Genomic DNA, 26,201 nt, shown 5'->3' on the forward strand with positions numbered 1-26,201 from the left:
CACTTAAACAGACATTTGGATATTATAATGTGGTATTTCAGGAAAATAAAAAGCATCTGTAATAGTGAGACAACTAAGATTCTAATCGGGCTCTGTTGCTCCCTTACTTGTAGCCATAACTACCGCCTTACCTTGTAACCCGTATTTCTCAGCCATGGAATGTTGTGAGAATCAAATGCATGTACAAGCTACATGAATGTACTGTGTACTGTGTATTTTGTTACACCTGGAATGCCTTATTTTACATAGAAATCTGACAAAAATTTTCTGCTTTTAGTCAGCTCATTATAATGGGCATTTTTATTATTTATATCTGACTAGTTCATCCTAGGGATGCAAAGAAGTCATTTTGATGGCTTGAGAGCTGCAAACCATCACAATAACTCTTCATATTTAAAGTGGTAATAATTACTGTTTTTAAAATTTCAATATTGTCTGTTTGAAAAACAAAATAAAAATGACATGCAGAAATATTGAATGCTATCCAGAGAATCCCAAATTGTTGTTTATCATTGTTAGAAAAGCAGTATAAGTGTTCTGTCCTTGGAATTCTTAGGCAGAATTTTTTTCTTAACATGCTACAACTTCAACTGTAAACTTGAAATTAAAATAGCCAAGAAATGTGACATGAAGAAGCTGTACAGAAGATTCATGTGTGCATGTCATGCCATCTGTATTTCAATGAGATTTTGATTCTCTCTCTCTTCCAGTTCCGAACCTTTGACCCATGTAAACAGCTGTGGTGTAGCCATCCAGATAATCCCTACTTTTGTAAGACTAAAAAGGGACCCCCACTTGATGGGACTGAATGTGCTGCTGGAAAAGTGAGTATCTATTTAGACAATGAAGACTTAAGATATACTGAATAATAATCATTTTTAATAACCTGGAAAATTATGAACATAGCTGTGTTGTCATTTTTATGAAAACCACAGTACATGAAGTTTCCTTATGATAATGTGCTAACATCGTTTCCTATGGCTGCTATAACAAATTACCACAACCTTGGGGGCTTAAAATAACAGAAATTTATTCTCTATGGCTCAGTTCTAGAGACCAGAGGTTCAAATCTGTTTCACTGAGTCAAAATCAATGTGTGGACAAGACCATATTCTCTCCAGAGACTCTAGAGGAAAATCTGCCTGGCCTCTTCCAGCTTCCGGTGGCTGCCCGCATTCCTAGACTTGCATTTGCACCATTCCAGTCTCTGCCTCCATGGCCACATTACCCATGTGCAAATTTCTCTGCCCTCCCTTATAAGGAGGCATGTGATGGCATTTAGGGCCCACCTGAATAACTGAGGATAACCTCCCATCCCAAAATTCTTAATTTAATCACATCAGTTTCTGCCATAACTGTTTTCCAAATAAGGTAACATTTACAGATTCCATGGATTAAGATCTGACATCTTTGGGACTACTTTTCAGCCTACTACTGATAGAATAGTAGCTATCTATAGGAAGCAGCAGCTCAGCTGAGAATATCTGGCCGCTGCTAATGGGATTTGATTTACTTGCTGGCATCCAACTCCTTGTGAAAGTTGTCCAGAAATAAAGTCATGTGAACATATGCAGAAGATTTGGCCTTGCTCCTTGGGGAGAGATGCCCAGAGGTTTTAAATCTCAAGTTGTGTAGTCAGGATTGAACACTCAGAAAGTGGCCAGATGCCAAGCTACACTACTTATAAGGGGAAAGATCACCAAACCCAAAACAAAGGCATGTTAAGAACTAAAGCTGAGGAGCCTTGACTGGTTTGGAAATAAGATATTGTAGACAGGACTAAAACCTGGCAAAGAAGTATTATATAGCTTTTAGTTCTTTTAAAGCCTTTTTAAAGCTCTATTTCAAATGCATATAAACTGTACTTGCCATTATTTGTGTTCATATTTTGTTAGGCACTGTGCTATCCACTTTACACACAGTGTGTGACTCTGGAAAAATTCAGCATTACAGACTTTCAACTAAAAAAATGAGCAATGAGTTGATTCATTTTTGCCTTATGAAAAAGAAACCCCATAAATTAACATCCAACTTGTCTAAATATATTTATGTTACACTAAAGTTTACCAAGGTTGAGTGTTAAGGAACACTTGTATGTAAGATTTTAAAAAGCAGGTTAAAATGCTGAAACAAAAGAATTAATACCTTTCGAGCAACTGACTTATCTCTCAGAATAATTGTGAATGAAAATTTTGAAAAGTATGTAGAAGTGCTTTGAAAATTATATGTTTTAGATATGTAATGTTAATTATTTTCTAAGTTAAGTTATATACTTTCCATTTATTTTGAAAGGAAGCATACTGCCCTCAAAAATTACTGAGAAGATACATGAGGAAGGATGAGGGTAGAATAGCATCTACTGTGCATTTGAGTGCTCACCTCATTCTTAGTGGGTGGTTGATACAATAAATATATAATTTGAAAACTTGGCTGAGTGAATGTTACTTTTTCATTTTCATTTTATACTTAAAGATACAAGTCTAAATTATTCTTTGTAGAGGGTACCTTATTATAATAATTGCTTCAGGATAATTTTAAATGCATTTTTCACCAGTGGGGGACAGGGGTCTGTGGGGTGGGTGGTGTACAAAGAAGAAATTAAGTCCTTCAGTTGTGTAACAACTTCAGCTTAACATATGTACGGCTTTCATAATTGCTTTTTGTCATTTTCCAAAGTGGTGCTACAAGGGTCACTGCATGTGGAAGAATGCTAATCAACAAAAACAAGATGGCAACTGGGGGTCATGGACCAAATTTGGCTCCTGTTCCCGGACCTGTGGAACTGGTGTTCATTTCAGAACACGCCAGTGCAATAATCCAATGTGAGTATAACTCCTGTAATTGTGATTATTTGGGGATAGACCAGAAAATGATTCAATACCATGTTACTAGTATTCTGTTTCATGAAGTACATGTAAAATGCAGAATATGAAAAGTAAGCCTTTAAGTGTCAATTTTGCATAAATCTCCATTTATCAAACTTTTGGAGAGTAGTCAATGGTAAAGATGAGAGGCTTGAATGAAGATTACAGATTTTTTAAGAAATTGCTGATGAGAAGTATATAGGAGCTGATCAGGGAAAACCTGTTACTGTGCCTAGGCACTGAGGCTGAGACCCACTGCCAGAAGCACAGCTGTCAGGGCGGAAGTGGCACTGGGCACAGAGGTGCGCTCACTCTGGGATTAGAAGAGGAAAACTTCAGAGCAGGGCACCAGACAGATGGTAAAAGCCCACCAAGGAACTGTTGGGGGAAAAATTATTCATTCGTGCACTCTGACTAAATTTATTGAATCCCTCTTGTGTGCTCCGCAAATTTTATTTTCTGAAGGAAAATAAGTAACTGAAATATTAAACTTAGGACATTCTTCTCTGTCTAGAGTTTAACATGTGAGCAGAGAGAAAGGTCTCTCTCTCTTTGGCAGCAGGATGGCTCTGAGAATGTCTTCTATACAGAATATCGAGTGTCACATACCTGTGTTCATAGGGCAAGATGATGGTAGTATTGAAAGAGGAACCGTGGGTGTAGTCAGAGTAGGGTGAGGGCCTCTGGAAAAAGCAAGGCAGAATATTTGCAGTCAGAGCAATGTAACTACATGCAAGGAAACCTCCTACCAAAACTCTGTGTTAAACATTCAGCTCTACAGTCATTCTTCAGTGAAATCAGTTAATATTCCCCAGATAAAGAAGAGTAGCACATGTTCTTTTTATGCTAATCATTTATAATCATGTGTAAGATTCGCTTTAACATGCTAAAAAGCCCAGGCCTATGTGGTGTCTTTCCTCCTTCAGATCTGATGAAGTGATTTTGCAAACTGGGCAAACTAATTTAGCACGCAGGCCCAGGCATAAACAACACAGTAAAAGGCAAGAAGGATTCCACCTTAAAGATAAGATTGCATTTTAATACCCAAGAAGTTAAGACATTAGAAATTCTTAACTTACTCTTTAACAAACAATACCTCAGCCCACCTTGGGGACTGAGCAAGTGGCCTTGTTACATATGCCCCCAGACCAAGATGCTGGTATCTCAGGGATAAATCATCAGAGCAGGAAGTTGCTTGTATCAAGTTAATTCTAAATATCCTAGGACCACTTAGTAAGTCCACACCCCTAAGCTTTTTTTCATGTTCTCAAAAATCCTCAACTGCCTATAAAACCCCAAGACAATGCACCACCCTGGACTCTCTTGTCCCCTCCTGGTGTAAGCCAGGACCTCTGTCCTTTCACTTTATCTCTAAATAAAAGCCTGTACCTTGCTCTCCTACCTTGAGTGTTTGTGAAGCTCATTCTTCAGCTTCGTGAACAAGAACCCTGGCATCAGTATTAGTGGAAGTAACTGGCTACGGTTCACTATGTTAAAACTCTGTTTTAAATATGTTAACTCATTTAATCATCTGAATTTTTCTCTAAGAAAGATAGTTTTATTATTTGCATTATATACATGAAGAAACTAGGTGAGGCACAGAGCTGTGGTCAAAGTTTCTTTGGGTTACATTTACATGGTTTTTGCCATGGTGGAAAATATAATGTTCCTGAGTCTATAATATACATTTTTAAGATTTCCTTATATACTTCCACCCTGCATTTAAAATATTCTGTTGGAAAAGCTGATTTAAGTTGTTTCAGGTTCCCCCACTCTATCACCCTCACCCCCACCCCTGCAGGGAGAGGACGGTGCTTTGGGGAAGAGATTGAAATGAGGAAGTATGAGTTCATTCACTTTGTGCTGGCAGCCCACAGTCTCTGGCCTTCCGCCCTCAAGCACTTTGTCTGCGAGCTTCAGCTGCTGGACCAGAGCCAAAAGGCCTTTTTCAATGTTGTCTTTTCTTTAGGCCCATCAATGGCGGTCAGGATTGTCCTGGCGTTAATTTTGAGTACCAGCTTTGTAATACAGAAGAATGCCAAAAGCACTTCGAGGACTTCAGGGCACAGCAGTGCCAGCAGCGTAACTCCCACTTTGAGTACCAGAATGCCAAACACCACTGGCTGCCATATGAACATCCCGACTGTGAGTAGATGCCACCTCCTTCCTGCTGTGTGGATGGCTGCTTAGAGTTTCAGCTTCGTCATCAACTCTTGATCCCTTAACTCTTGATCCCTGCTTGGTAACTTAGAAAACTTAGTGCTTATAGGGTACATCCTCCTAGGTTACAAAGAATAAGGCTAACACCCCTTTCTCTAGAGAAGAGAGAGTTGTAGAATGGTTCCTGGCAAATAGTGCCACCATCACCACTACTGAAAAGCCCATCGAGGGAAAAGCACTGCACCGCAGAGATGCTGAGTTTCCTCCTTAAACTGAAATCCCTCTACTAGGAAATGCATCTGGAATATTGTGATCTTTCCTTTCTAAAGAACTTCAGAAAAATCATTTAGCACTCTGAGTGAAAGGAAAGGAGCGACACATAGCAGCAATTCACCAGAGAGTTCCGCTTTATTAGGGAAAGGTGCTGGGTTATATAGGAAGGGGCATGAATTGATTGAGGTGTCACTTCTACGGGGCTGGTGGCTGTTGGCTAGGTGCTGGGATTGGGAGGGGGGCGAGAGGTGATTGGGCTTCAGGTGGCGCCAGCGGGAACTGAGGACCCCGAAGAGAAGCCGGAAGTTTGCCATCTTACTGGTGGGGACCCTTCATTCCCCCCTTTCTCCTCTATGGGTTTGTGGACGTTGCTTTCTCTCTGGCTGCTTCCTGCTGAACAGGGGCGGAGAAGGGAGTGAGGGCTTGAGGATTGGGAGGAAAGGGTTGATAGGACTCCCCGCAGTAAGGACGAGTAGATGTGGACTTCTTCAGGTTTGGAAATCAATGAAGGTTCCCTGTAACTATAGGTTGAGGACCCGTTGATTCCAATGGTGCCAAGAGGATATGGGTGTCAGGAGCCAGGCATCTGCGGCCATTGTTTCCAGGAACAGTTTCCAGTGGAGAGAGGGGTCCATCTCAGCGTGTGGTGAGGAGGTCACGTGAGGATGAGGGATCTTCTGTGGCCAGAAGCTGGTAGTTCCTGAGTAAAAGCTGGTTGAAAGCTTGATTAGAGATTTTTCCGACTTGGGATTTGATGAACTTTATTATACAGGGTAAGAAGAGACAGGCGAGAAGAATGACTATTATGGGGCCTGCAATGGGCCAGAGCCAGGTGAGGAGGGGGTTTGTTAGTATTGACGAGAATGGGTTGGAATTGGAAGCAGAGTGGAGGCTGGAGGCAAGGTCGGTGAGTTTGGTAATGTTAGTTTCTACAATGCTGGAATAGCAGCACTCTTCCCAGAGGAAGACGCAGGTGCCACCCTTCTCGGCTGTAAGCAGATCTAGGGCCCGCCGGTTTTGAAGGGTGACTTTAGCTAGCGAAGTGACCTGTCTTTGGAGAGAGGCTAGAGAATCAGCAGTGGATGTCAGGGCTCCCTCAAATTTGGTGTTGAGATCTCTAACTGCCTATAGAGAGTGACCCAAGGCTTCTCCCGAAAACCCTGCCCCAATGGCTGAGGTGATCAAAGAGCTACTGACCATGATGGGAAGGAAAGCAGCTCTTTTTGTGCGCGAGGGCAAGGGAGGTTGGAGCTCAAGGAATTCTGCCATGCTGTAAAGTGTAAACTGTGGGATTAGGGTGACAAGAATGCAGGGTGAATCGCAGTTGAGAGGCACTGAGTTGAAAAGACTGCCATTACACCAAAAGAAGTGTCCCGGTTACGTAAAAGTCTTAGAGCCGGGGGTAGGGGTGTAGATAGAGAGGCAGTGAAGTGCCCTGGAGGGGGGTGGAGTTGGGCCTACACAGTGGTGGATGGTGAGATTATCTGAGTATTCTGGTTCTCATAGGGGTATGTCTGCCAGGGGGCAGAGGGGTTGTCTTTCTGCATGGAAGGAGTAGTTGGAAATATTAAGGGGCACGGCAGCCAGCAGTGGGCGCTGTAGTGATGCACACAAGAAACAATTGGCTGTGTTAAGGGTGTGGTTGAGAAAGATGGTGGTGTCCTGAATGAGCTGTAGTGAAGAGTAGGAGAAATGGGAAGAGGGGTGGGGATAAGAAGATGAAGAGGCGCCGTCAAGAGTTTGGATAATGACTTTTTCGGAATGTCTGATATCTGATGCAACTTGAGAGATCTGGGAATGAGAGGGAACATACTTTTGAGAGATATGAAGGGTACCGTGGGGGGTCGAGGACCCCCCCCCATAGTAAACTGAGGCTGTGACTCTAGCAGCTCATCAAGAGTCCCAGGGATCTGGGATTGATAAGGAGAATGAGCCGTTGGGATATTTCATGAAACAGTTGGAGGAGTAATACTATGGGTATTGGAAGTTACTCATGTAGTGAATGGCACAAGACCAGTAGGGACATCTCTTGTAGGTGTCTGGCTATCGCCTGCAATAGGCTTGTTTTTGGTCATAGAGGAAGCAGAGGTAGGGAGAATAAGGGTAGCTGCTAGTGAACACTTCGGTGGAGGGAGGAAAGTGGAGGTATAAAGGCTCAGAGCAGCTTTTCAGAGGGCAGTCTGGTGTGGCAATGAGGGCAGTAACTTTTGTTTGATGCTGTGTGTAAGTCTGTCTGACTTTGAATCACCATACAAAAGAGGCTGGGGTGGCGGGGAAGACAATAGGAATGAGGAAAAAAGCAAGAGAGCAGTAAAGGAGGAAAAAGTCATGATTTGGGTATGGATGGCAAAGGGGGTGAACGGGATTTTGGAGGAAAGAGGACAGTAAGGTCAGGAGTCTGGAGGGAGGGAGAGTTTATAAACTTTTGTAGGTTAAGAGATCTTTTAGGTGATGTGGGGACAGAATGGTAAGGGGCGCCCTGAATGTCAGTTTATGAGCTGCCTTCTGCAAGAGCTGTCTAGCGGCTAATGCTCGTAGGCAGGGGGCCTATCTCCTAACTGTGGGGTCTAATTGCTTGGAGAGATAAGCTACTGGGGCAAAGGATGGGCCATAATATTGGCCTAGGACTCATAGAGCTTGACTGGACCTCTCATGAATGTATAATGAGAAGGGCTTCGACAAATCAGGAAGATGGAGAGCTGGGGCTTCTACAAGGGCTTGACAGAGCTTAATGAAGAAGTGTTGGGGTGAGGAGGATAATGGTTTTTTTTTGGGGGGGGCTCTTGCTGAAGTCGTATAGGGGTCTTGCCAACAGGGAGCAGGGAGAAGTTAGGGATCTACGTTCTAAAATATTTAGCCAGGCTTAGAAAGGGCCTAGAAAGGAAAGGATTTCTGTCTTGGTTTTGGGAATGGGCAGGTCAGAGAGGAGCCATTTTCTTTCTAAGGTAATGGACTTTCTTTGTTGAGATAGAAGGAATCTGAGGTAAGTGACAGGAGGGGAAGAGATTTGAGCTTTGACGGGGGATATTCGGTAACTTCTGGAAGCTAGAAGGTTAAGTAGGGAGGCAGTGTCAAGTTGAGACTGTTCTCACGAGAGACTGCAGAGTAGAAGATTGTCTATGTATTATAATAAGGTGGACTTGGAGTGATCATGATGAAACTGTTTGAGGTCCTGAGCTAGGACCTGTCTAAAAATATGGGGACTATCTCGGAAGCTTTGTGGCAAAACTGTCTAAGTGAGTTGTTCAGAATGTCTTGTGTATGGGTCTGTCCAGGTGAAAATGAAAAAATCTTGGGAGCAGGGGTCTAGAGGGATAGAAAAATGGGTCCTTGAGATCTAGGACTGAGAAGTGGGATGCTGAGGCTGTATGGATTTGGAACTAAGGGATGGATAGGGACAATGGCTATGTTGATGAGGTGAAGGTCTTGGACAAGGCGGAAAGATCTGTTGGGTTTTTTTTAACAGCTAATATGGGGGTATTAAATGGGGAGTGAGTGGGTCTGAGGTAATTTATGTTTAAGAGATCTTGAATGATGGGTTGGAGGCCTATGAGGGCTGAAGTGGTTAGGGGGTATTGGGCCTGACAGATATACTGAGAGGGGTCACGTAATTTGATAGAGGCAGGGGGACATAGGGCCACGGAGGGGCGTGTAATGTCCCAAACTTTGGGATTTACAGGGTGTATGAGGGCGGAACCGGAGCTTTCATTGGGTAGAGGGGGGTTGTCGGCTATGAGGGCCATCAGAAAGGGAGTACTGGGGGCTGTGGGAGTGGATATAGTTATGGAAACGTGGAGGAGGGAAAGGTTGTCTCGTCTTAGTGAAGGGACACTGGGGCATAACTAGGAAGGAGTGGGAGAAAGGTATGGGACTGTCTAGGATTGTGCATAAAAGGGGGGAGCGTTTTAATGGGAAAATCTGTTTACCTCCTACCCTGACTATAGGAGTAATGGCTGGCGTGGTAGGGCCCTGATATTCTCACAAGACTGAGAAGGTGGCTCCTGTATCTAGGCGGAAGGAGATGGGGTGACCGTCTACTGTTAAAGTAACTCTGGGCTCCTGTTTGGTGATGGAAATGGTCGGGCGAGAAGCCCCCGGGCCCCGTCAATCTTCTTCTGCCAGCCCCACTACGGCGGGCTTAGGATGGGGGTTGTTCGTCCAGCCTCCCGTTCGGGTGGTTGGGCAATCAGACCCCCAGTGGCCCTTTTTGTGGCATCTGGGGCATGGGGTGGTAGGAGATCTGGGGGAGGGGCACGCCCTTGACCAATGTCCCTCTTTTCCATACTTGAAACAAGCTCCTGGGGGGGGCTGGTTTGTAGAGGGGCGCCCAGGTTGTGGTTTTATCAGCTGGGCTAACATTTGGAAATTGGCCTGATGGAAATTGGCCTGATCAGCCTTTTGTTTACGGCGTTCTTTCTCCTCCTCCCGGTTATGGAAGACTTTAAAGGCCACTGTTAGGATCTCAGTCTGTGGGATAGCAGGGCCCTGTTCTAACTTTTTGAGTTTAGCTTTAATGTCGGGGTAGCCTTGAGCTAGGAAGTATGTCATAAGGACATGTCTTCCTTCAGGTGTTTCTGGGTCTAGGCTGGTATACTGTAATAGGGCTTGAGTGAGTCTGTCTAAGAACTCGGAGGGGATTTCATCTCTCTTTTGAATTATGTCTTGGAGCTTTTGAAAATTTACTACTTTACAAGCTGCCTTTTTCAGACCTGCTATTAAGCAGGAGGCAAAAATATCTCGAGAGCGTAGACTCATGGCGGTGTTATAATCTCAGTGTGGGTCTTGTTCGGGGACAGCAGTGGGGCCAGGGGGATAGGTAGGGTCAGTTCTGTGGGTTTCGGTAGCCTGCGTTTGGGCGAAGTCTCAAACTCATCTACGCTCTTTAGGGAGGAGAGTATTGGCCAGGAGCATGAAAATGTCATGATGCGTGAGGCTGTAAGACTGGAGGGTCCATTGAAACTCCCTGATGTATGTCATGGGATCAGTGGAAAAGGAACTTAGGCGTTTTTCTAGTTGGACTAAATCTCTTAAGGAGAAAGGGATGTGAACGCGCACGATGCCTTCGGATCTTGCTACTTCCCAGAGGGGGGCGATAATTTTGGGAGGCTCTCGGGACTGAGTCTGAGGGGGACTGAAGGGTTCTGGCTCAGTCTGTGGGGGAGTGACGCCGTCTAGCTGCGCTTATTCAAGCAGGTCCTGAAGTGCGGAAGGGGGGCAAAGAAAATAAAGATAGAATCAGACCCATGTGTTGCCAGCCTGCAGCCCAGCTGCTTGCCTCTGCTGCTTTAGTTGGGCTTGAACTCATGACTCTGAGGTTAAGAGTCTCATGCTCTACTAATTGAGCTACAGCAGGGCTCCAGTTAATTGCTTATGGAATGCGTTGTTTTCTATTCTTGCCACATCGGCAAGTGGAGGAAGGGCATAGCTAGAAGCAGGGGCAGTGTTTCTACACATCTTTAAGGTCTCCCTATTTTCAGAGTGAGGAGTCTTGGCAAGATATGTTTTTGTGGACAGATAACTTTTAAGGACTGCACATGTTTTTGTGGACAGATAACTTCTAAGGACTGCACCAGTTTTTGTTTAGCTTGTGCTTTCCCATGCTGCGTTCAGACATGGGGGGAGGTGCTTTCCCATTCTCTCTACAAACATGTGAGAAGACAAAGGCAGTCCCTAACAGGGGAGAAACAGGTGATGAGGGCAAAGACGGAGGAGGCCCCTGGGACTTAGTTAAAGGGGGGCTGAAAGGCTCAGGCTTAATCTGCAGGGAATGAAGGTGGAGGAGGTGAGATGGGGGAGGAGATGGTTGGGGGGGAAGGGAGGAGGGCTGTTGTAGGAGATGAAGGGGAAGGGAGTGAACGGGAGGCTTCTGTGGGGGCGGCGGCTTCCAGGCTAGGAGAACTTGGGAGGGGGTGGGGAGAGGAGGAGGCGGAAGGCTTCAATATAGGGAATCTCCTTCCATTTTTTCAGGCGCTGGCAGTAGTTAAAAAGATCGCGAGTGATGTTAGGATTAAGAGTTCCCCCTGCGGGCCATTGGTTGTTATTGTCTAGGGGGCATGTCGGCCAATCTTGGGAGCAATATTTACGGAGAAGTTTTGGTTTTATATCAGGCGTCAGGGAGAGGGTAGCCAGATGCTTAAGCAGGCATTCAAGAGGTGAACTTTCAGGGAGGGATGAGGAGGCTCCCATGGCTAAAGGACAGAGAAGGAGACAAACAGGGGAAGACGAACGGAGATCCTCGGACTGGAAGCAGACCGCAAGGAGACAAAGGGCGTCCCCGGTGATCCTTGGTGGTCTGCGGAAACTCGTATACGAGTCGGAATTTCTTAGGAAGTGTGGGTCGTCACCCAGACTTCCCTAAGAAGGCAGAGTGCCGGAGTCACGAGGTACCTAGCGCTAGGCGTTTTCGGCGGACGGAGCAGAAGGAGGAGGGGGGGAAAAGGGAGCGTTTTCATCCACAAAGGAGTCACCTTGTTTATGGCTGTTGGAGGGGGGTGCCTGAGAGTCTGCCGCAGCCATGAAGGCCTGAGGCGGGGATTTATGACTGTCGGAGGAGGGGCCTGAGCATCCGCCGCAGCGGTAAAGGCTTGAGGTGGGGATTTATGGCTGTTGGAGGAGGGGCCTGAGGGTCCGCCGCAGCCGTGAAGGCCTGAGGCGGGGAGAGTTCCCTCCTCATCCCCGAGCATCAGGGCCTTGCCGGACGATCACGGTCAATGGCACTGTGATAGCTCGGGGAAGAGTGGCTCACCCTGGGGAAATTTTGCTTAAAAACTTTCAGCACTGATGGAAGGGACGGTGAATGCATTTATGACTGTCGGAGGAGGGGCCTGAGCGTCCGCCACAGCTGTAAAGGCTTGAGGCGGGGATTTATGGCTGTTGGAGGAGGGGCCTGAGGGTCCGCCACAGCCGTGAAGGCCTGAGGTGGGGAGCGTTCCCTCCTCATCCCCGAGCGTCAGGGCCTTGCCGGACGATCATGGCCAGTGGCACTGCGATAGCTCGGGGAAGAGTGGCCCACCCTGGGGGGAAAACTTACCTAAAGGCCAGAGAGGAGTGGTGAGTGTGATGAGCCAGCGCCAGAAAAAGAGGACGAGGGCAAACTGCTGCTGGTGTCGGGGGGAAGACGGGGCCCAGTTGGGGTGTCCCGTCTCCCGGGTTTCGGCACCAATGAAAGGAAAGGAGCGACACATAGCAGCAATTCACCGGAGAGTTCTGCTTTATTAGGGAAAGGTGCTGGGTTATATAGGAAGGGGCATGAATTGATTGAGGTGTCACTTCTACGGGGCTGGTGGCTGTTGGCTAGGTGCTGGGATTGGGAGGGGGGCGAGAGGTGATTGGGCTTCAGGTGGCGCCGGCGGGAACTGAGGACCCCGAAGAGAAGCCGGAAGTTTGCCATCTTACTGGTGGGGACCCTTCACTGAGTGTCAATAACACTAAACTGGTTCTAAATTAAAGTTTACTGGAGAGCTGTGGTTAAATCTGGGGATGGCCATACAACCAGTTCTTTTAAGAAATGAGTGAGGAACAAGAAAAAGACTGTTATTTAATAACAAAAGGCACCTCATAATCCTTTACTTGTGTACCGTACACTAGTTATTGAAAAATTCACTTGGAAATTTCCTTTTCATGTTTCACTGCGACCCCTAAGTTTTTGGTTAAGTATGTTCAAATGGGAACTTCTTTCCCTATTTCCTATTTGGATGAATAAAAGAAAATAGATACATGATTATTGTGTGATATAATACAGTGCTGAGTTCAGTTTAAAAGTTGTTTCAAAGGAAAAATGCATCCATGTAAGAATTCAAAGTTGCAAGGCATTAAGAAGAAATGCATTGTTTTTATCCGTTTTGGTTAAGTGAGTCATATAAATTATATTAAAATTAATTAATGATACCTTGCAAGAGGCAAGACCTATACTACACCATTGGGTCAAACAAAAGAGAAACGCTTTTAACATTCTAAGTGTCACTAACACTAAATTGATTCTGAATTAAAGTTTTTGAAGAACTATGGTTAAATCTGGGGTGGTCTTAAACCATGATGCCTGGAATAGTCCCAGTTTATACCTGTTGTCCTTAATAAAACCCCTTTTCACTATCAGAAATATCACCATTTAGATGAAGTCATGTGATCACCCTACTTAAACAAATGTGCCAAATATACATACTTTCTCCCCTACTCTTTATTTACATACTATCTTGTTTTTAGGAAAACACATTGAAATATTATATTTTAAAAATAAAATTACAATACAGTTCAAATATGCCATTTTATATAAATAGTTGATTAATCTCCCATCTTATGCAGCCAGGAAAAGATGCCACCTTTACTGTCAATCCAAAGAGACTGGAGATGTCGCTTATATGAAACAGCTGGTGCACGATGGGACGCGCTGCTCTTACAGAGACCCGTATAGCATCTGTGTGCGAGGAGAGTGTGTGGTGAGTTTGATCTGCTTCCCCACAGTGGCAGCAGTCCTACTTTTACTATCATTCATCTGCATATTTTCAAAAAATTCTAACTCTTATCTGGGAAATCACATTCTAACAAGAATCTATGACTAATTTAGTAGCTACACTAAATTTGGGAGAAATTGCAGTAGATAAAATCAAACTTTGGCCATTGGCAGAATTAAGATATAAACATAGTTTTCCTAATTTCCAGCCAAATACCTTTTCTAAGTTACTCCTATGACTCCATGTTGGGAATACAACAACTTGGGGGCAATGCTTTTTCCTTGAATAGTTTACTAGCACCCATCTACTATTAAAATACAAAGTGTTTTATAAAATTTAATGCTAAATATGTCTTTCTTTTAAAAGATAATGGCAGCTTCTCTTTTTCCCTCTCTCACCTTCCAATTGAAACTAAATTTAAACACTGAATTCCGCATGAGGACAAGTAAAGCTGCAAAAATTTTTGGCCTCATTTAATTTCTTTTTTAAAAAATGCAGTTCATTTTCTTGTTCATGTTTACAAGTTGAATTGAGATGAAATTTTCCTTATTAACTAAAGCTCCCACCATAGCTAGTGCATTACATGTATGTGTTGTCATTGTTTTCTCTGCCCACTTTTATCCCAAATTTACGAGTGCAGAGGCATGTCATGTAACATCATCCTGCACTGATGTACATTAAGGACTTGCCCAAGTTTTGAAAACCTTCAGTAGCTCCCCATTAAATTAATGTGAAAATGTAAACTCTTCCTGAGTGATCTTCCTAATCTTTCACAACCAGTGCTTTGCAAATATTTGACCACTCCCCCGCCAGACGACACTACCCTTCCATTGGTTTAAGTATTGTTCTCTGGGCCCCTTTTCTGTGACCATGCAACTTCCATGGCTCTGTTTTAATCCCTCAATTTCTGAAATCCTTTCCACAGGACCCAGTGAAAATCTCCAGCACATCTGTGGAGCTTTGTTGCACATCCCTAACCAACATGTAATATTTGTGCGAATGTGCACCCCATTATTTTAGTATGCATCATCATAAATATGAATGCATAAAGGGAAAAGCACCAGCTTACTTTTTGTCTCATCCACATAAACTCCAATATCTGTACTTGATAAATATTCGATGACTATGGCTATGTGTGATGGGGTAAATATTTCATCTGACTGTACCTAGAGTACAAGTCATTTGATTTCATAGCATTCTTTAAAAGACTGAGATATTAAAAATGGGAGCTAGAGTGAAAAGTTGATGCAGGCTGCCTGACTGTGCTCATGATTAAGCAAATGGTTCATCATTCTTTAGGATGCTGACCTCTACTTGTCATATTATAATCAGACACATTTAACATCTTCTCTCCCTAGAAAGTGGGCTGTGATAAAGAGATCGGTTCTAACAAGGTTGAGGATAAGTGTGGCGTCTGTGGAGGAGATAATTCCCATTGTCGAACTGTAAAGGGGACATTTACCAGAACCCCCAGGAAGCTTGGTAAGATGAGGTCTCTCTTGAATTTACTATCCTTCTCCATGGTTTGTACTTTTTGGGACTTCTGCTTTTAGGAATACAGAATTTTCTCTATTAACACAACAAAAAATTAACTGCTGATCAGAGTACTTTTTAAGGAAATAGTTAAAAAAAATCTTTAAATTCATACTCCATAGCACCCACCATGAGAAATTATCTGCTAAATTTAGGTGAGGAACAAATAAAATTGATACCAGTTATAATAGTGAGGTAAAATGTTTTATTTTGTATTTTTAATAAAATATATTAGACCTAATTATTAGAATTGATGCTAATTTTGAATTTGCTATTGCACATAAATTTTTTATCAGAAGTAAAAATAAAAACCACAAAACTTTGAATACAACTTTTAAAACATTACTTTGTTTTACTTCTCTTTTTCTAGAAGTAAACAAATTTATCCTACTTATAAATCTGTGAATCCAGGATCCATATTTCTCATAGTTTTTAAAATTTTATATTAAGCAAAATTGAGGTGCAATCAAAAAATAACCTGAGATACAACTGCTTATGCATATGAACTTTTGTCCTTTTTACACAGTGACTGGGACTTAGGCATACAATGAGGTTCAACAGATGGGAATGAAAGCACAAATAATACGCAAAATTAGTAGTTTCATAATTATTCATCGGAATTTTCCTAAAAGATTTGGATGCAAACATTTATTACTGAATTTTTTTCTAATGTGCAACAAATGCTATTTAGTTATTCAATGACTTGAACAAACTTTCTGAGAATTTGACATTTAAAGATAAATTTGATGTGATGCTTCCCTTGAGAGGTTTCTCTACATCATCTACAGAGTTGGCGTTGTCTCTTAGAGAATGACAGAAAAGAAAACAAAACAAAAAGGAAGAAAGAGATGTGGTTCACTTTGAGCACCCTTTTAAAATAAAAGAAAGTATAAGACAGTTAGTCTTCATCCAAATGGAATAATTCTCTTTGGTCTTTCACTCCCATTAGACCTCAGCTACGCAACTCAAGCCAGTTCTCACTTATCAGCTTTGCTCTTTGACATACTTAGGGGGACTTTATTTTAATGTGTTTTTCCCAGGCATTTCTACTCTATTGAGCTACTGGTGTCGTTGTTATTCCTGTGTGAGAATTTACTGTTTAGTACTTTTAAAATTATTAAGAAGCAAATATCATCATCTCTGGCTGCTCATGTTATTTTTATAAAGCAAACAATTAGAATTACACGCGTATTTATTAGAGTAACATATAATTTTCTCCATCTTGCAAAATAATTTACTGTGCTTTCTCTATTGGAGTTGTATATTATTCTTTTAAGTATAAAATAATTCATACTGTTTTATTCCCAGAGTGAATTAATCTAAGGAAAAAAGTTTTCCCATAACCATCCATTCTATATTATGTGTAAAATAAGGTAGTGTTTTTTCCAGATACCTCAAAAATTATGTTAACCCTGCAAATCAAGGTCAGAAGAACAGAAGAAAGCTTTCGTCAGTCATACAGATTCCAGGGTTCAAAGATAATCTAACATCCATTTCTTTGCACTAATGTTGTCATCATAGTCATTCAATAGACTAATTAACCTTTTTCAACAGGGAAACATTTAGGCAAGAGGTGCCATAAAGAATTCAAGTTGCTGGAAAGTGAAATCTGCAAGTATTCACCTTCAAATCACCTCTATCATTTCTCATTCATGTTTAGTCTTACTTTCATTCACTGTTGACACTTTATTGGCATTAGCTGGCTGTTATAATTGCATTTTGACTTCAACATATAAAATTACAGAACACATTTTTTATCCTACTTAATAAAATATACATAGCTTATAGTATGGTCAATGAAACAGCAAGACTTTGATAACATGAAACCTCCACTAATTAAAGACATTCTATTTAAGGGAAGACGAGAGGAGCCTTCACTTTACCCAAAGGAGCTCGTAATATTTCTCTTGCTGAAACAAGGGAAGCTAAAAATGTACTGGGTAAGTTGTAGCAAACTGCAGAAAGATGGGCATCCACAAATGGCATCAAGCTGTTTTGCTGCATGTGGCACCTGAAGCACATTACTTCTAGCCATTGCCTACTCAGGCAAACATGGCTTATGTCATGTATTGGACCTTACCCAGGCTCAGGTACTGAAAACTCAGACCCTAAAATGACTACTCCATTTAGCAAAGACACTAAGAAGTATTATGAAAAAGTTGGGTTAATCTACCCACTGGTAGATAGATATTCATTGTCTAGATACAAATGACAAACATGTGTCTTTCCAATTCCATCAGCAATTGTGTAGCTATAACTGAATTTCTATCAAAACTCAGCCTGTAGTACATGAGTCGGATGTTTTATAATGTAAGATGTCAGTTGCACAGTCTCTCTATATTAATTTTTTTTTGATGGGAATGAGATAAAACATCTTGATTTCTCTATTTGTTCAATTGTTGATTTATAGTTAGGTTCTTAATTCTAAGTGGTCTTAAAATAATTCTTAGGACAAATACTAAGAAGATTTGTTATATATGACACTGATTATAATAGGATCAATAAATGCTTTTAAAACCCACATCAGCCTATTAAGCTTATTGATATTTTTATTTCTGAATTAGAAGATGAGATTAGAGTAAATGTAAAGGCAATGTAGTACATACTTTGCAAACACTTTCCAAACGCTTTGGTCAAATCTACAACATAGATTTGAACACATTGCCATTATAAAATTCGTTTAAAGCTTTTAAAGTCAATTGCTGATCACAAGAAAAATGAAAGCTGCTCACTGATGTTTCTTTTGTAATTTCTTTAGAACAAAGCAGGCTTTTAAATATGAATATGTTTCATTAATTGAAAGCTTAGCTATCTATATTGCCACTTACACTTTTAAAATAATATAGAGGCAGATAAAATATCTCAAGAAGTTCACCAACTAAGTACACTAAGAATTGGCTCCATTTCAAAAGAGTGGGTAAGAAAGCTGAAACCACATAGAGGGACATAGGAAAGTGTAGCGTTTGCCTGAATTGTTGACACAATTCATTGATCAACACAAGAAAAATGCCTAATAGCATGGAAACAGTATTAAGTTTCTGTCCCATTTTAATAAAAAAAAAAAAAGAAAATATTTCTTCTAATCTCATGCCAGATGTCACAAAGGCAACCAAAGCTTTGAAGTTAATTTCTGAAACTGCTTTCTGCGGTTTGTGGATGCCTTCTTCTGCGTGCAGGGGCAGTGAGAACCCAATGCTCGACTAACCATGGTCGTCGCTTTTGTTTTCTCCTTTGCTTCCTCCCATATTTACTACACATGCAAAGGGTACCTTAAGATGTTTGATATACCCCCTGGTGCTAGACGTGTGTTAATCCAAGAAGACGAGGCTTCTCCTCATATTCTTGGTAAGTGTTTCTGTCTGCTGGCTTTCCGTTAACATGCTCTTAAACATAGGAATGTCAAAGAAATCATATATATATATACATATATATGTGTGAAAATATGGGTATATATGTATATGTATATATGTATGCATAGATATACAAGATTCAAAATTATATATAAATGCATTATTATGTGGTTTTTGTTGGTCATTTCTTCCAACTATTCTTCCTTTAAGAAATTTTCAAAAGTAGAGCTTTAATTACTGGTAAAACTTGGGTTGGCTCATTACTACAGAGAGAAAAAAAATCGTTTGACAAGTTTATATTTGTTATGCATTTTCTGTATTAGGGGATGAGAAAAATAAATGTTAATAAAATGCACTAAATTAAGGAATGATATCAGACAAATTTGCCATATTTATGTTGGCAGATTAGTTTTGATATTTTGATTGATGCCATACTATATGCCTCTCCTTACTTTTATTGCATTTTAAATTCTTTGACTGAAAAGCAATCACATATGAATTTTACTAGTCTAATGAAAACCTTTCCTAATATCTGTTATGTGTCTAGTTCTGACTGGCACATGCAGATCCATTTGCATGTCTGTTATAATTTCCAAAAGAAGACTCTTTTCCTCATTTATGAGAGGATCATGTAGAAATGTCACTTTACAGGGGTTTTTTTTCACAGTATACATACAAGTGCATATAACTTTCACATATTCTTGGACTTATTAAGGCACTAAGATTTCTGAGACTAAGGCATCATCTGTCAATCCTATAAGAATTTGTAGCCAATTGCTTTTTTTAAATTTGTCACTTAAAAAAATGAATTGTTTTATGGTATTTCATAGAATTTCTTTTTTTTACTATTTAATTATATTCAGTACTGGATTCTGTAATAGTCTAGCAGTCAGCCATAATTGTTTTCCCATTAATTAAATTTCCTTATTTTTTTATCTTAGAATTTAGATTATTATCTTTGGGAAAATAATACCAGTTTAAAAATTCAAGAGGAATAAATGTAAAGTTAATCATGTTTTCTACACATTTTCAGTAATGGTAATAACATGAAGTTTCATTTTCTAACTCATCATTGTATGCTGAAAAACACTTCAGACTTTAAAATCCCATTTCTTATTTTTGATCCTTTAGCAAAAGCACTTTATTTTGTAACATATAGTAGATCTACAACACTTTAAGAATTCCATCACCAGTAAGCAACTTTTTCTAGCCATATCAGTAGGGGATGTATGTGGTCTTGGAATTTTACAGTCATAAGAAATGTTTGTTGGCCTAAAAATGTGAATATTTTTACTAACTTGAAAGAGATACATAGCACAGAAGCGATTATGTTATATGCCATCCTAGTATAACTGGTTTGTATGAATTATTATAGAAATACCATTTTTTCAAAATATTCCCAGCTTTCTGAGGAGATGTATAAGATGAGTGAGTTAGAAATTTACCCTCTTTGGCAATGTTTTCAAATGAGAATATTTGCTAATTTTTATCTCCTATTTAACCATCTTGCCATTGTTTTTGACCAGTTAGGAATGCTTCCTGAGGATTTTAAATGAAGGAAAGAAAGGGGAGTTAGATCAGAACTAATATGTATTTTAATTGCTTTGATGCTAATAAGCACCGTCTTTTGATTTATAGGAGGGAATAAACTTAGTAGGGATCATCAAAGCTGTAATGTGATAAAATAAAATGTATGCTAGTTACTCATTTTCCTTCCTTTAGCTATTAAGAACCAGGCTACAGGCCACTATATTTTAAATGGCAAAGGCGAGGAAGCCAAGTCGCGGACCTTCATAGATCTTGGTGTGGAATGGGATTATAACATTGAAGATGACATTGAAACTCTTCACACAGATGGACCTTTACATGATCCTGTTATTGTTTTGGTATGTGGCTTTACAGGCTCACTATGTAGTTGGTTTAGTTTATAATTTTATAATTAGTTTATCTAAAAACACTTCTACCTATAACATTGATCTATTTAGCTGCTTGCTTTTTATAATTACATTTATCTGTCCATTTCTACTCTGTAGAAATATATTTCATTATATATACACCTTTAAAACACAATAAAAAGTGTTATGATTTTTGACTTTGGTAGTTACCTGTTGAAGACAAAAAATAGATTTTTATATTTACCCACATATTTACCATATTGGATGCTCTTCATTTTTCCCTATAAATCTGATTTTCCATCCGGTAGCACTTACCTTCAATATAAAGAACTTCTCCTAGCATTTCTTATGGTTGTGGGTGTGTGTACTAACAAAGAATTCTCTCAACTTTCAATTATCTAGAAATATCTTTATTTTACCCTTGTTCTTAAAGATAGCTTCGCTAGATATAAACATCTGGTTGCTGTTTTTTTTTTTTCTTTCAGCACTTTAAAATGTTTTTACATCATTGTAAGAAATTCAAGAGATCTGGGGATAATCAGATGCTAGCACAAGCTGATAGTACCTCAGCAGGTTTGCAGTAGGGCTACCATCCAGGAGAGAAGGGCAAGGGAGCTCCTGAGAGAAGGGATTGGAGAGGGGGTTTATGTAGCTGGGTGTTATCACTCAGCAGCACCTCAGGGAGTCTCTGGATCTGAGAGCTCTGAAGGGTGGCAGCTGCAGCTTGAAGTCCTATATGTGTGGCTATAAAGCCACAGTCTTGTTTACAGTTAGCAGGTGCTGGGTGCAGTTTCATAGGGATGTGCAAAGTAAGCAGGCACTAAATGGTTAAAATATACACCTAATTGGGCTACATTTAAAACAATTGAATATGTAGAATTTTGAGTTGGATGCTAGCAGGCTTTTGAGTCTCAGCCTGCTGTAAAGAAATGAATAATCTAGGAGCCATCTTTGACTCATCTACGTAACATTTGTTTGTCTTCTAGAATCTATCATTTATGACAAGGCCAACTTCATTTGTATTGCTTCTCTGTATGCAGAGTATCCATTTTTTTCTGGCTGCTTTTTAATATTTTTCTCTTTATTTTTTTGTTTTATTTGTTTAGCAGTTTGACTAAGATATGCTTAGTTTGTGATGTTCCTTGTATGTATCTGGCTTGGGGTTCACCAGGCATCTTAGCTCTGTAAATCTGGGTTTGTTTATCCCCCCATCTCTCACTTCTCTACTCCTAAGATTCATTTACATGTATGTTAAACCAGTTGAAATTCTTCTTAGGCCTTATTCATCCTTTCATGATCTTTATTTTTCCTTTGTTCTCAGATTCGATCATTTCTACTGAGCTGTATTTGAGTTCACTGACTGTGTCTTATGCAATCTCCAGTCTGTCATTGAGCCCCTCCAATAAATTTTTCAAGTCAGATGATATGCTTTTATTTTCTAGAATTTGCATTTGGTTCTTTAAAAAAAATTTTCCATTTCTCTGCTGAGATTTCCATGTATGTTAACTATTATGTCTACCTTTTCCTTGAAGTTCTATGTCTACGTGTTGTCTCCATTACTGGGCTGCTTTTTTTTCTTATGGGTCTTGTTTTCCTGCTTCTCAAAATTCCTTTTTTTAAATGTACACTGGATATTATAGATGATAAGTTGTAGGGTATTTAGTTTATGTTGCTTCCCTTACCCGCTTTTGGGTTTTGTTCTGGCCAGCAGTTATTGTTAAGCTCCTTCTGATCCTGAGGCCTGGTTTATGCTTCATTAGGGCTGATCTGCTTTAATCTTGCCCTTAGTATAATGGCTTTTTGGTGCCGTAACTGAATACCTGAAGTATTAGTGAGGCCTCTTCATTCTGGATGGATAAGAATTTCTCTGTCAACCCTGCCTGACCTCAGGTATCTCCCAGTCCAGCAGCACCCACTTATTGATCTACAGCGTGGTTTCTTGGCCTGGGCATGCACAGACCACCCCTCCATTGAACACATCAGCCTTTTGGGCCACTTTACGAAGCTCCCTTTGGGGAGAATGGAAGTTCCCATGGCCAGAATCCTCATCTGACCCTAAACTACTTGATGATGTAACTGGCCTACTGCTAGGCTAACTGTTTTCACACCCGTAGGCAATAAGCTATTATTGACACAGTCACTATATAGAGAGCTCTGCCCAGTCCTCTGGGCAGAGGCAGAGATGGAGATGGATTATGGACCTGCAGACTGCTGGATACAGGTCTAATTCTAGTGCTTGACCTACCAACGAGAGAATAAAGCCAGGTATAAACTTTTTTACCCCAAGAACGTTCCGTTGTCATTTCTCTGTCTCACTGAATCTATAGTGAACTTGCCCAGGGCTGGAATCCTCAGGCAAGACACCCCTCTTATTTAGTGCCCTGCACTGCATGTTCCAGACTCCACTCTCCCTCTTCTTGGCTCACACAGGAAGCCAGGACCTTGCATCCTCTCTTCTCACAGGGATCGTTGTCCTTTGCTGCATTACTTGTGACCAAAAAAAAGCTCCCTCATGTATTCTGTCCAGTTTTATTGTTTTTAATATCAGGAATGCAATTCTATTACTCCTTCATGGGTAAAAAAGAAGATAGTTAAAAAATACTGTTGGATTCTGTATACAAGTATTTATTGGCTTCTCTATAAAAGATATTTTACTAATCTAAAACCAAATCTTCTCACTCAATTGCAAGGTTTTTTTTCCCTTGGAAAATTATTTCCTTTTGGTAAAGTGGTCATTCAGATCTTTTTCTCATTGTTAAAGTAGGTTATATTTTTACTTTTGTTGAGTTTTAAGAGTATTTATACATAGTTCATATAAGTCCTGTGTGAAATACATGATTTGCCAAATATTTTTCTTCTAGTCTATAGTCTCTTTTCCTTATCTTAATAGTGTCTTTCACAGAGCAAAACACTTTATCTTTATTGAAGTCTAATTGATCAATTTCTTCTTTAATGGATCAAGATTTTGGTTTTTTATAAATTTTTTTGCCTAATCCAAAATATTTTTCCTTTTTTTTTGGTAAAAATTTTATAGTTTGACATTTTGCATTAGGCTTATGAACCATTTAAGTTGATTTTTATATAAATTTTGTGTGATAGGTTCTCATTTTTGCATACACATGTCCATGTATATTGCTGTGTAACAAATTACCTCAAATTTAGTGGCTAACACAAAGCAACATTTAATACCTCATAGTTTCTGTGGACCAAGTATCTGGGAGCAATTTAAATGGCTAGTTCTGGCTCAGGGGAGTGCATAAACCTGCTGTCAGCTGTGGCTAATGACCTCAAGGCTCTACTGGGGAGATCTGCTTCCCAGCTCAGGCACACAGCTGGGAAGGCCTCAGAAGATTGCTCCTAAGCTTTTTCATGGGCAGTTGGGTGGGCCTAGGTTCTTCACTGTGTGAGCCTTTCCACAGGCTGCTTAAGTGTCTGTGTCACACAGCAGCTGGCATCGGCTAGAACGAGTGATGCAAGTTAAGAGAGAAAGTGAGAGTACAACCAAGACAGAAGTCTGTCTTTCCTAACCTAATCTTTCCTAACCATCACTTCTGCTGTTGTCTTTTTCTGAGAAGCAAGTCACAGAGTGCATCCCACATGGAAAGGAAGAGGAAGTAAGCTCCACTTACTAAGAGGGAAAGTATCAAAAGATTTGTAGACACATTTTTTAAACCACCACAGTCTCCAAATGTTACAGCACCATTTGTTGAAAAAGCTGTTCTTTCTCCAAAAATGTCTTTTTCATCTGTGTCAAAATATCTTGACAGTGGGATTAAGCCTGGGCAAGTTCACTCTTCATTGAGAGAGACCAAAAAATGACAATGGAACATTCTTGGGGTGAAAAGGTTTATACCCAATGTTATTCCCAGGTGGCAAGTCAAGCACTAGAATCCTGTCCACCTCAGAGTAAGTCTGCTTGCAGCAAGCCAGTCTCTGTCTCTGGGCCTCTCCATCCCTGGGCCTCTCTGCCCCAGAGCCATCTCAGTCTCTGTCCTCAGTATTGCCACAACTCTGGCCTCTGCTCTCCTGCAGCCATGCAGCCCAGAGCACTGGGCAGAGCTCTTTATGTATAGGCACTGTTAATGTATTGCCCACACAATGTGCAGTGAGCAAGCCGGCCAGGGTCAGGTGAGAATCCTGGCCACAGGAATTTTCATTTTCTTCATACAAAATTAATTGTCCAAATTTATGTCCGAGTTTATTAATTGTCTAAAATTAGCTGGACTGTCATTCTGTTCCATAGGGTAGGTAATTTTGTAGCAAGACTGTATACTAATCAAATTTTGTTAAGTTTGAATAATTGGAGATCAGATGCTCTATTTTGCTCTTGCATAATCACACTGCATTATTTTCCAGTGCCACAGGCATCTGGCCCCAGAGCCCTGCTGTTTAACTGCCATGATAGACCAGGTGGTCTATCTCAAGGCTTTGCCCGCAGATAGTAGTGTGACCACAGGGAGTAGCATGGGCTGGAGCTGTCAGAAGGAGCTGAGACAGGAGTTGTGGACAAGCAGTCCTGTATCATCGTGACCTTTCTCTTCCTCTCTAAAGTACAGGAACCCTGGTTGGGAGCCCTGGAACACCGTGGCTAGGCCATCTGCAGCTGAAATCATTAAACAGTTAGACATCTGGCTAGAGTGTAAGGGTTGGTGCTGGATTTTTAATGCTGTTTTAAAACCATAGATTAAGGGAAGAAAGAGAATAGAACCCAATAACCAAATCCTTCATACTAGTGGGTTTAGTATTACTCAATTTCTTAAACAAAAGCTGTTTCTAAAAGTTTAAATACCAATGAATTGCACATTTCTCCCTTTGTATAATAGATATAATTTTATTTAAGCTACATGGAAGTTAATAAAAACATTTTTCTCAAAAAAAAGAGTGCCTTCTCCCAAACAACATTAAAAAGCAAATAAAAAACTGAGAATACACTTACAATGCTTATTATTAAATGGATTACTATCCTTATTGAATAGATTATGTATACCAATTAAACAGAAGATGGCATGACATGAATGTGCAGTGTGTAAGAGATAAAATACAAGGGACTAATAAACTTAGGAAAGCTAAATTTGCTATTTATCATATAAATTAAATTTAATTTTTATAGCAATGAAAAAATCTTTTTGTCCATCCAATGAATAAAGTTGATAATTATATAATATGTAATATGGGACACTTTGATAAGCTCTCATTATGAAAGTAATAATTGCTTTTAGTATTCTAAAGGAGCATTCACCAGTCTATTTTAAGAACTAAAAAGTGCTTGTACCCTTTAGCCCATTAGGAATATCAGAAATCACGACAAAGGTAGGGACAAATTATAATCAATACAGATATCAACTAATAAGTAAATAGTTAAATGATGTACACTACCTTTAGGATAAAACACTATGCTGACATTTAAAAGTATGTTTTCGAAGAGCATTATCTTGAGAAATGTGTGACTCATTGTGAAATAAACAAGGCTAGAAAAGTATGTTTGCACATGCATGCACACACAGACATGCATACGCACACACAAGCACACGCAAACGCATGCAAATATCCTGAGGGTATATCCCAAAATAATAGAAGTGACTCTGGTTTTCTTTGGTTTAGTAGATTTATGGATGATTTTTATTTTCTTTGTATTTTTCCATAATGTGTGTATTTTCTGGAGGGAACATTATTATC

The 26,201-nt window shown here is 40.4% G+C and overlaps 1 protein-coding gene across 1 annotated transcript in view; it reads left to right on the forward strand.

Moving 5' to 3' along the window:
- ADAMTS3 (ADAM metallopeptidase with thrombospondin type 1 motif 3) overlaps positions 1 to 26,201 on the forward strand; it is a 277,802-nt gene that overhangs the window by 235,610 nt on the left and 15,991 nt on the right. The window contains exons 11-17 of the mRNA XM_073237478.1: positions 711 to 824; positions 2,677 to 2,822; positions 4,834 to 5,009; positions 13,599 to 13,732; positions 15,106 to 15,229; positions 18,545 to 18,625; positions 20,353 to 20,516. Of these exons, the coding sequence (XP_073093579.1) occupies positions 711 to 824; positions 2,677 to 2,822; positions 4,834 to 5,009; positions 13,599 to 13,732; positions 15,106 to 15,229; positions 18,545 to 18,625; positions 20,353 to 20,516 (939 nt within the window). The remainder of the gene's footprint in view (positions 1 to 710; positions 825 to 2,676; positions 2,823 to 4,833; positions 5,010 to 13,598; positions 13,733 to 15,105; positions 15,230 to 18,544; positions 18,626 to 20,352; positions 20,517 to 26,201) is intronic.

The sequence above is a fragment of the Manis javanica genome, chromosome 5, assembly GCF_040802235.1.
Source record: "Manis javanica isolate MJ-LG chromosome 5, MJ_LKY, whole genome shotgun sequence".
NCBI classification, from domain to species: Eukaryota; Metazoa; Chordata; class Mammalia; order Pholidota; family Manidae; genus Manis; species Manis javanica.